Raw genomic sequence first — 11522 nt, 5'->3', positions numbered from 1 at the left:
GTTTTAGAACACCCACATTTTTCCAGTTTTTATTGAAATAAAGCGTAGAACAAATAAACAATTGGAGGTATGTTTTGGGTCATTATCTTGCTGAAGGATGAACCCCTGACCAACTCCACATACACCAGAGGGTATTGCATGGTGCTGCAAAATGCTGTCGAAGTTGTTTTGGTTCAGGGTGCCACTCACTTTGTGCAAGTCGCCAACTCTGGATCCAGTAAAAGAGCCCCAGACCATCACACTTCATCCTCCATGTTTCACAGTTGGTTTCACACACTGAGGAACCATACTTTTGCTTCTTAACGGTATACAAAAACCCTGCGTGTTGAACCAAAAATCTCAACTTTTTATTCATTGGACCATAAGGCCCGGTTCACACCTGGGCGTTTTGTAGCGCGTTCCTACGCTCTGCAAAACGCTCAAACCCCAAAATCCCATTATTTCCTATGGGTATGGTTCACACCTGGGCATATTACAGGCCGTATGAAGTAGCCCTCGGAAACGCGCGTTTGTCACGCAGTTTTTACCGCGAATCGCGCGACACACGTGCATATTCGATACGCCTAGGTGTGAACCCAGCCTAAGACCTTCTTTCATCTTCAGTAGCCAACTGGCAGTGCTTAATCGCCCAGGCAAGCCTTTTAAAAAAAATAAATGATTTTGCCATCTTGGCAATGGCTTTCTTACCACTCAACCTATCAAACCTACAGCTCAAAGTCTTCTCTTCACAGTTTTAACTGAAACTTGCTTAGTTTGATCGGCTTTAAGCTGTGCTTGAAGCTGTTGTCCTGTGAGTTACCTGTCACGCAAGCTGTTGACTCTCAGAAACTTCTGATTCTGTTGTGACTTTGGGTCAGACCTCTTCCTGTCAGAGTTTTCTCCCAGTTTCCAAGTGGAAAGACCTACAGTTTTAAGGGTTATAATGGTCTGTCTGTCTTCCTTTTGTTAATTTACTTTTTCTCGCCATTTTGAGAGCAATCTACTACTTCCCGCAGTGTAATACTGTCCAAATATTGCTTAAGAGGGTGTAGTAACACAGTCTGTTCCAACACTGCTGTTATGTAGACAGAGGGCTTGTGAGTAATCAACAAAAGTTGGAGAAATCCCGGGAGCCAGGTCACCAATGCTCCTTTAAAATTAGAGCTGGCCCCTAACTGTTGAGGTTTTCTCTAGTTGTTGTTAATAGAGCTGGCTGCTGAATTCCAGACTAATTTGTCCACCCCTGACCTATAGGAATTGTTAGCATAAACTAACAAGGCTTCATTTACTTAAATTGCTGCAGGACAACTGTGAGTTGTTAACCCTTCACTTCTTCCCTGAAAAAGGTCTTTTTGTATAACTCTGAAATGTACATAATTTTTTTGTTTGTCTTAACCTAAATTATTATTTTTTACCTCTTTTGACTATGTGTGTGTCAAAGGGGGCACCCTGTCTGCATCCAAGTGCGGACACCCGGACCCACGCGGATGTGCAGTTCGGGGTGACGTACGGCCGCATCCTCCCATAGTGAAAAACAGGCTGCTGCGTGCAGCCACACTCCCCACCTGTCCCTCCAAGGGATCGGCCGTGTACAGGCGTGCACGCCGCAAGGACATGTACGCCCCCTGTGAGCCCCGTGTGAATAAGGCCTAAATGTAATTAATGTATTTTCTTTCAGATTGTTGTGATTGATGGATCCACGGGTGCAATACTTTGGGAATGGGAGGTTTTGTGGCATGAAAGAGATGTCAATGCTATGTCACTTCTAACTGCAGATGGCAAATCAGTGTTCCTTTTCTGGGGAGGACGGCCTGCAGAAAATACCTCAGTAAGATTTTGGGCAGCTCCAAGATGGATGTGCTCAGTGTATTTACTTTATTATTTTTTTGTTGTTGTTGAACTTGTGCCCTTTTTAACCTTAACTTTATGTAACTGTGTACTTTACTGTGTATTGCTGAATGAACCCCAAAAGCAGCAGGTGGAAGGCTTGATTATACTAAAATGACTTTTGTATTACAAATCATGGCAGATTTTTTTTTCAAAGGAAATTACGGTACATTACAGAATACAGGATCCTTGTCTTAGGGCTTGTTCACACCGAAAGCGTGTGCGTTCTAGCGCGGGAGCTGCTGGAACGCACCGCGATCGCTGTGAAACTTCTCTCCCCGCGTTTTGGGGCGGGGGGCTGCTAATATACAAGCGGTGCGTTTAATGCAACGCTGGCAACATTTTGCCACGCAATCGATTGCACTGTGGGCCGGGGGGCGTGGAAGCGGTTCCATTGAATACAATGCACCGCCACGCCCCTCCTGCTCCAAAACGCAGGGAGAAGTTTCACAGCAATCGCGGTGCATTCCAGCAGCTCCCGCTCTGGAACGCATACGCTTTCGGTGTGAACAAGGCCTAAGACCATGGGTTACGCAGCTGCCTTCAGGTGATTGGACACTGTAAGGACATCCTTAACCAATTCCGGGCCTCAATATGTTCTATATACGGCGGCCCGCAGAAGTGGTTAAAACAAGAACTTCTTGGTGTCATTTTTAACAGCCAGCGATGGCTGCTAATATACAAGTGATCCGGCATCTATACAGCCGCCTGATCGTTTGTACTAAGCGACGCTGTAGCCTCCCCCCTGTTGGGGCCACCGTCGGCTTCCACGGGCTCCGCTGTCCCCATGCGGCGCCCGGGACTGGCACTGCGGGTCTCCCTGCAGCAATCGGAGAGAGAGCTGATCTATCCTCCGATCACTGGACCCGGAAGTGATATGTATTGTATAACGGTGTCACTATTTTCATTCTCTGGCTCTTAGAGCCAGAAGAAAGAGCTGGGGAAGCAGATCTCTGCTTCCTCAACTTCTTTGGGGTCCCGGGGTGACATTAGGGGTCTGAAAGACCCCTGATGTCTCCATAAAGAGGACCTGTCACACTCTATCTATTACCTATGTGATAGCAATAAGGTGAATGTAAAAAAAAAAAGTGTTTAAAAAAATTAGTAACATACAAGTAAAATAAAATGCAAAAAATTTTTTTTTAAAGTCCTCCACCCCCGACGTGCACGCATATACACGTGTCGGTGCGCCTACGTGCGAAAACGACAATTGCGCTACACATGTTGCATATCGCCGCAAACGTCAGAGTGAGAGCAATAATTGTAGAGCCATTAATCAATGTTAGCACTAAACTGATGAGCGGTAAAAGCGTTTAAACTGTTCCCTATGGGAAATTTGGGGTATTGAAGTTTTTTGTGGCTTCACGGGCGAACGCAATTTTAAGGCTTGACATGTTTGGTATCTATTTACCCGACGTCACGCCATCTTTCATATTTTACTACAAAATCGGGTATTATATTCTGTTTCTGTGCACTAAATTTTAATTCAGTTTATTTTATCCCAAAATACTGGTTTGATAAACATTTGAGCAAATACCGTGCGACATAAAATTGCATTTTATGCATTTTTTTTAATTCTGCAGGGCCTCTGCTTTCAGAAAATATATCATTGTTTGGGGGTTTGAAGCTGTTTTCTAGCCAAAAATGTATATTTTATCATGTGTGCGCAAATAGTAAGAAATTGCTCAGGACAGCAAGTGGTACTATAACTTCTCCAATCTGAGTCGCTACCTTCCTCGGAGGGCTCACTAGCTCCTCATGGGTAGCACGTGGAATGCAGTCTACCAGGTCAGTCAATGCTCCCCCTTAAACTAGAGGATTTTCTGGCCTCTGTGGACAAAGGTTGCCTACTCTCGCATCCCATTTTCCCACTACATCGTTTTCTATGTTTTCCTGTAGGAACACAACAATACCAACTTGGGTTTTCATTTGGCAACACCTTGGGTCTTCACCAAGGCACTAGTACCAGTCTTAGATCTTGCCATCATCTCCGCAAAGGCGAGTCTCTGAGTGAGCACCCTTATCCTGTAAAGAGCCCTTCTTAGTGTTACATAGGGATAAGTTCTAATCACCTGAAAGCGGCTGCATAACCAATGGTTCAAGACAAAACTCATGTGTCCAGTAATATACTCCAATGTGATACTACAAAAACAAATGGCAAAATAAAAAAAAAGTCATAAATGAAAGGGTAAAAACAAGATTTTAAATAAAGTAAACAGACAAGGGAGGAAGTAGCTTATAACTACTGATTTAGGGTTAAATAAATGTTTTAATTTTTGCTGAAACAAAAAATAAAAACACCAATTTTTCCCCCCCAATTGTCAGGTTGCTTTACCTGATATTATCAAGGTGTCCTTTTGATCTGCACATAAAAAACATAGTCTAAATAAATTGTAACAATAATATTGTTACATCACATTTGCTAGCGCATTTTCATTAGGAACAGTGTCTGAGCTGCAGCACAACAGAATGGGACCCAGCATGGTCTGTTGAATTTGGTTTGTTGAATCGGCCTGGTAAAGGGTAAGACGTGTGTACGAGGTACATCCAAATTACTTAGATCACGTTTTTTAGGCACTGGGAACTATGGGCCCAGGGGGCTACTTGAATTGCCCTTGTGTGGATCCGACACCGGAAGTACTGTACTTTATTTGGTGCAACAGGTGCTGATACATCATTTTGTTAAATGATCTGCTGTGTCTTTCTCCAGTGATTTTGCTATTTTGCTAGTTTAAATAAATGACAGTCTTTTTACTAGTATTGTGCAGATACAGAATAACTCATATTTTATAGTAAAACTTGTCATAATAAAACAAATTCCCCAGCCATTCCTCTGTCCTTTTCTAGGCACTTTTCAGTGCCTATGCTTACCCCTCCCTGCCCCCTATATCTTCTCTGCCACCCCTATAACGTCACAAAAAATTTACTTAATAGCATCCCCCCTCATCCCCATGTGATAGCATTAAGCTTGGGTATTGACCACTCAGGCTCCAGGTGCTACAGTCTGGGGACGCAGGCAATGCGCACCAGGATTACTGGATTTTTTAGAAACAGAATCTCAGATTAGAGAGAACAGAGACAGGAAAGGTAGTTAGAGGGTGCCTAGGAGAGGGTGAGGATTTTTTTTTTCTTCAATTCTGATCGGCTTTAACCCCTTCATGACTGAGGCCTTTTTTTTCATTTTTTTGCACCCATGTTATATTCCACATTTTAGGCCTGACAATGACTTAAAACCCCCCAAACATTATATATTTTCTGAATGCCAAGACCCTATAGAATAAAATGGTGGTAGTTCAGTCAGTCGGCTTTAGTTCAGTCAGTTCAGCTCAGTAGGCTTTACAAGTTTAAACAGCCCCGATGCTGGCGACGTACACTGTACATAGTCAGTCACGAAGAGGTTAAATGGAGAAACGGAAAATGGTAGTTTGCTTGTAACATATGCAATGGCTTCATTATCTAACCTTCTTTAGAAAAGTTGCAGCTTGATTGCTATTGTGGCCAATGTCTGGATCCTGACAATAATTGTTTTTACAACAAACAGGTGTTGGATTCAAAATCAGAAGCACATTTGAACAGACATCTCTACTTGCTCTACCCAACCTACCCTGGGGTTGTTCTAGATCTTTTCAATATTACGGCAAGCATAGTTGCCACAGGTGGTAAGTTTCATGGCATTATAGAACAGCAACTATAATCAAATAAACATGTTACTTCTGTGCATTTAGCTGGTAACGTATCGAAGAAACATTCCACATATTAAAACACCTTTTAATTTAGATGTTTATTTTATTTTTGTCTGTTAGGAGGCATCATAGAGCTGGAGAAGGATGTTGTTCTTGCCATAATGACAGCAGAAAAGGGAGTGGACACAGAAAAGCTGCCCCGAAACTTGACAGTCCATAAACTAGGCATTAAATGGGCGCTTTCTAAAAGTCAAGCACTATCACTAGAGCATGTGAACATGAAACCCAAAGTAGAAGATGTTAAAAGAATACTTGCCAGACTAAAGTTTAGTGCCGTACCTCAAAGGGTAAGTTTGTGACTTTGGCATTGGTAGCCTACATAGTAGTATACTTGTATATTAGTATAAAGGAATTTATGGCAAATTGCATTAACTTTGCCAAAAAGGTCTATACAATGTCATATTTTGCAGCAGTTTATACGCCTTAAAGAAAAATTCTGGGCAAACAAAATCTTGACCCTTGAACTTCAGCTACCCCCACACTGAAAGGGTTAAGTGCTCATTTTGTCTAGGGAGCTCATCCGAACCACGATCATGGCTGGCTGCTAGTCAGTCTTTTCAGCGTCACTCCCGCTCCGCTCTAGCGGTCCAAGGTCCAGTGAGTTATTACATCTAATACAGTGTATTGGACATGAAGGCACCAAGGGACATTCTATTGCTGGAGCGGAGCAAGAGACAGGCAGAAGGGACTGGTCTAAGAGTCAACCAGGTCCGGGTGAGTATAACTGTTATTTTAGCTAACTAGACAAAATGAGCACTTAACCCTTGCAGTGTGGGGATAGCCCTACTGCAAAGGTAAAGGTTTTATTTCCCCCGGAGTTCTTCTTAAATACACTGGATATGTGTCGGATATTAACTAAGCTATGTGTCTTTACTAATTAGTCAAAGGATCATTGGGGAAAGCTACATGTTCCATGAACATATCATGGTTTTGTGTTGATTGCTTGCATCACAATATCAGAAAAACTTAGTAGCACACTGCACAATAAATAAAAGAACAGAGGCTCGCCAGTTCTGGACATAGTTATGCATACATTTTGTATACTCTTTTTGCCATGACTTTGGGGCCACCACTTTCTGAAGAAATTTGAACAGCAAGGCACCCCACACCCCTGGCTTTCTAGTCAGCTACGGTGCAGCGAGTAACAAAAGAAAGTTGCTTGCTCACACCAGCCATTAATACACATGCAACTTTTAATATACTTTTTAGGCTTGTGAGAAGGTTGAAGCAGTCAAAGTATAATTTATGAATTTTCATAGTTTATTATTCCAATAGGTCGGAACACTGCATTCTGTACAAAAATTTTATAAATAACATGTACAGTAAAAATCTGAACGGTTATGAAAGTAAAATGCGGTGAAAAATCAACAAGTTTGATAAGAGATTCCTGGATTTAGGGTTTGGAGAATAAGGGATACATCTTCCTTCTTATATTGGGGTACTTGGACATCCTCCTTCTCAGAGAACAGTCTGTGCAAACCCTATTTTTCAATATTCAGCAGACGATACAAACCCTGCACTGTGTTGGATGGATCTGAAAATCCAGAAGTCAAAGCTAAAAGCTTCTCATCACTTGGAGTGCCAGAGCCTAGTCTTGACACTTTGCAATGTTTCAGAACCATGCAGGGTCACTTTTTGCCAGGTAATCTTTTCCTAAACTGCAAAACCATCAATAAAGACAAGATTCTGAAGCTAAAAGGTGTGCGGACAACTTAAGCTTTATCATCTTGGACACAGCCCTGTCCAATGTATTCCTTCTTCCGGAGAAGCTGCTGTCTCTCCACTCTCACACTTAGACCTTGTGCTCCAGGAGCTGTCTGACCATTCTGTTTTGGTAAAACAACTTCTAGGAGGTTCTAGGCCTGATGGTAATCTCCTTCAAGGCAGTTCCCTATGCTCAGTTTCACTCATGGCCACTGCAACTCAACATCGTGGGTGTATGGGACAGACAAGTTCAGTCCTCACATCTCCCAATCTGACTGTTCAACAAAATTAATGCTTGGTGGCTATAATTGCCATGATGAAGTTGAGAAAATCCTTCCTACCAATGACTTAAAATGTGCTAAGAGATGCCAGCCTACCAGACTGGGGTCAAGTCCTGGAGAGCCTCTTGTTTCAAAGGACCTAGTTAGAGAATCTTGGAGCTAAGGGCGATTCGGTTGTCAACACTGGCCCCCCAGTTACACAGTCTTCCGACCAGGATTCAGTCAGTCACCAGCTTAAATCAATCAATCAGGAGATGCAGACCTGATCTGAATTGAGCGGAACTTCATGTTTTGATCTTGACTGCTGTACTATTCTAGGCATGGACATTTGGCAGGCAGACTACCTCAGTCATCGACATCTGCACCCTGGAGAATGGTCGCTCCACCTGTAGCTTTTTTAAAACCTTTGAGGGGTGGGGGGTGACGTCAGATGTGGACCTCCTGGCGTCCAAGTTTAACAAACTTAACAGGTTTGTCGCTATGACCAGGAATCCCCGGGCCTTCACAGTCAGCCTTGGAGACTCTGGGATCAGTTCGGTCTGATTCTTGCCTTTCGTTTTCTATACCCATTCTCCCGCCTCCTTCACAGGATTTAGTGGGAGGGCATCCTTTTTGAACTTTATTGCTTCCAACTGGCCCAGGAGACCATGGTACTTCTGGAAGGTTTAAGTATAACTAAAGGCAAACCTTTTTTTAGATTTGGATAGAGTGGTAAGGTGTTAGAACCACTGTTTTTTTTATTGGTGTCTTTGTCCCTGTTGGGTAGATTCACTTCTCTAACTGTACTGTCCATGAATGTCACCAGTAATGAAGGTGAGGGTAAATTTTGCGTTGCCACCAGAACATGAATAGAGGGGACATATTTCAATAAGGACAGGTGTTCTGTAAAATGTTCTTACAAAGATACTGTAAACTCTCACTTCCTGTTGAGTCTTTAAGACCCTTCTCTTATTCTATCCAACATTAAATAAAACGTTTTGGCTCTAGGTATACTTCAAGATTTTTTGTGTCCCTCAATGCACAATAACAAAATAGAATTTTTGAACTCACAGTAAAATCCTTTGAGTCCATTGAGGCAGGCAGGAACCTTTGAGTTATACTGCTGCCTACAGGAGGATTTAATGCTGACGAACAGAAAAAGAACACTGTAGGCTAGTCTTTGTCTAACCCCTCTTACTACCAGCATGCCTTAGTTTAGTAAAAAGCAGTACAAAGGGCAAAATAATAAATGCAAAGGGAACCTGTAGCAAGTGAATTGTATAGGCTGACATTGCCAAACTCCTTCCTTATACTGCTTGTTGAATAGCTGTCTCTGGCATTGATATTTTTGTCTACTGCCGTTTTGTAACTATGTGTAGTATTCCATACTTGCATCCATGTGAGTTAGTAAACATTTTATTTTAAACACTTTTTGGAAGGTTCATTTATTTTTTTTCTTCTATGATTTTTTGCAGATTTTGTAATTTTGAAGGATCAAGACGGTCAAGAAGAACTAATGTCTGCATGTCAGTCAACATGTTTCCCTACTACATACGATGTGTAAAGTCATAGATACAGATTCATTCTCTTAGAAAATGTCTAAAAAAGCTTGTAATGAGGGGTATTTTATGTTGTCTTTTTGCACCTTGATAAGCCACACTACTTATATACCACCTTACCAAACATCATTCTCCTTAACCACTTGAGTATTAACCTGTATTGTACATCTTCATTACCTGGTAATTTCTCAGTTTTCAGTACACAAATGAATTTAAAATAATTTGTATTGAGACTGAGCTTTCTTTTGGGTGGTATTTAATAATGACCATCTTTGTAATTTATTATTTAAAGGAAAAAATTGAGGGAAAAAAGTCTGTTCTCTACCTGGTACAAAATATATCACATAAAATTGTGAGGACAGTACAAACATTCCCAAAATAACCCCTTTTTGTAAAGTAGACACCACAAGGTGATCAAACTTTTGCCACAATTGTTTTTAAATGAAGAAACATGCTAGTATTGTGGTGGTTAAAACTTGGACCTTGGTAATGAAACGCTAGACACAGCACATCATTAATGTATAGGTCATACAGAGAGGGAGGAGTTAAAGGGGTAATGTACAGGTCACATACAGAGAGAGGCTGGAGATAAGGGGGTAATGTGCAGGATAAGGGAGGTGAAGGCGTTGACACACAGGCACTACAGAGACGAGAGATGATGAGATTTACAGAATTGTAGGGGGTGAATCTGCAGCTGCCTACCTCCCTAGGATCCCTCAATTAATACATTCTTCTTCATCACCTTCCTCTGCTGCTAGAGGAAAAGGCGGGCTCTCAAATGTACATAGTAGTACTTTTTGTAGTAGTAGTATTTGTAATCGCTGTGATTTGACTTTCACATTGATCAGAAGGCACAGAGTCGCTCTGATTGTCTCTGAGCATTTTGCCTTTGATCTGCGCTGTCTAATGACAGCATGATCATGCGCACTATACCAGGCCCGGTGCGCACAGGTGGTTTACAAATGGCGCTGCAGAATACCATGTCCACCGTACCACCATTTTAAAACATATGGCGGTAGGCAAGTGTTTAACAATAGTGAGATTTCTGGGGTTATCGTTTATTACTTAGCACTGTAACATCAGTCGTTACTCACTGGGCTTATTCCGTAAGCCAGAAACCAATGTGCAAGTTTTAGGTAACCATAGTATTTCCCAGAGCTTTCTGTATTGTACTGAAAGCTGGATAGGTTGCTGTACTTGGCAGACGAGCGTTGTTCTTTATGCTGCTCTGTTGAATAAGCTTAGGAGCTTTTTATTTTTAATATAAACTGTAAACACTGAATAGTACAATTTGACTACAGTTTTTGTTAAAATGTTTCTGCAATCAGTGGGGGGAATTTATCAAAACTGGAGCAGACAGTATCTGGGGAAGTTGCCCATAGCAACCAATCAGCTTTTGTTTATTCAGTTAAGCTTTGAAAATTAAAGGTGAATGCTGATTGGTTGCCATAGGCAACTGCTCCAGATACTGTCTGCTCCAGTTGAAAAAAAAAATCCCCTCCTGTGTTTAGCACAACGTAATTTGTAGTAGTATACATGTCCTACATGCCTTGCTAAAGCTTTGCAAAATTAAAATCGTGATGCTGAATAGCATTTGAGCAGAAAATGCATTTTTTGTTAGTACATAAGATAGGTCAAATGTAACTTGTTACCTAAAAGAAATTAAGTAACAAGGACACTTACATGAGTACATATACTCTAATATATGTACATTTATGACCACATGTTTATTTTTGTAAACTGTTATGTGGAAAGCAATGACTGGAATAGTTGCATCATTTCTTCTATCTCCATACTAAAGTGTTAATCCCAGTCCAGAAGAATTCTGTTAGGCACATGGCCAGTGGCTTGTAGTATGCGAGGACTTTTTCCAATATCAATAAAAGTCCAGACACATGGATACAATAGCGGCAAGCAAGGCCAATTTATACCTAATCTACCTGTGATGTTTCCAGGGACAGCTCTGAATCATTTCATACCAACATTTGGGAAAGTTTGAGGAACCCATAGAGTGTTTGTCATATAAAAGGTTATTTTTGTAACGTATACTGGGGTTTTGTGATCAGCTGCTTTTTATGCTGGTCTGATTGCTTAATGACTGGTGAATATTTATAGAATGTAAAAGACAAATTCCCTACTCTGTGTATCAATGGAAATATAGCCTCCCAGGGTATATAGGTTATTGTAGGATCCTTAAAAAAAGGGCATGTAAGTTAATTGAGATTCTGAATTTGTTTGTATTATACTACTGATGGTGGTTAAAACTTGTGTTTACATAACAATAAAATATATGTATATATGTATTCATAAAAAAGGGGTTGTAAAAAATAGTTATTGTACAGAACTGTCCATATGATTATAGAAAACATAATAAAACAGATTTGAACTTA

The 11522-nt window shown here is 41.1% G+C and overlaps 1 protein-coding gene across 1 annotated transcript in view; it reads left to right on the top strand.

Moving 5' to 3' along the window:
* FAM234B (family with sequence similarity 234 member B) overlaps positions 1-9182 on the top strand; it is a 49521-nt gene extending 40339 nt beyond the window's left edge. Inside the window, exons 10-13 of the mRNA XM_018565311.1 lie at positions 1658-1807; positions 5408-5525; positions 5670-5896; positions 9049-9182. Coding sequence (XP_018420813.1) covers positions 1658-1807; positions 5408-5525; positions 5670-5896; positions 9049-9057 — 504 coding nt within the window. The 3' untranslated portion in view covers positions 9058-9182. The remainder of the gene's footprint in view (positions 1-1657; positions 1808-5407; positions 5526-5669; positions 5897-9048) is intronic.
* Positions 9183-11522: the final 2340 nt, after the last annotated feature.

Source organism: Nanorana parkeri, unplaced genomic scaffold (genome assembly GCF_000935625.1).
Source record: "Nanorana parkeri isolate BGI_ZX_2015 unplaced genomic scaffold, ASM93562v1 scaffold832, whole genome shotgun sequence".
In the NCBI taxonomy this organism is placed as follows: Eukaryota; Metazoa; Chordata; class Amphibia; order Anura; family Dicroglossidae; genus Nanorana; species Nanorana parkeri.
The sequence above is the reverse complement of the archived record's forward strand: the minus strand, read 5'-3'. Positions and strand labels throughout refer to the sequence as shown.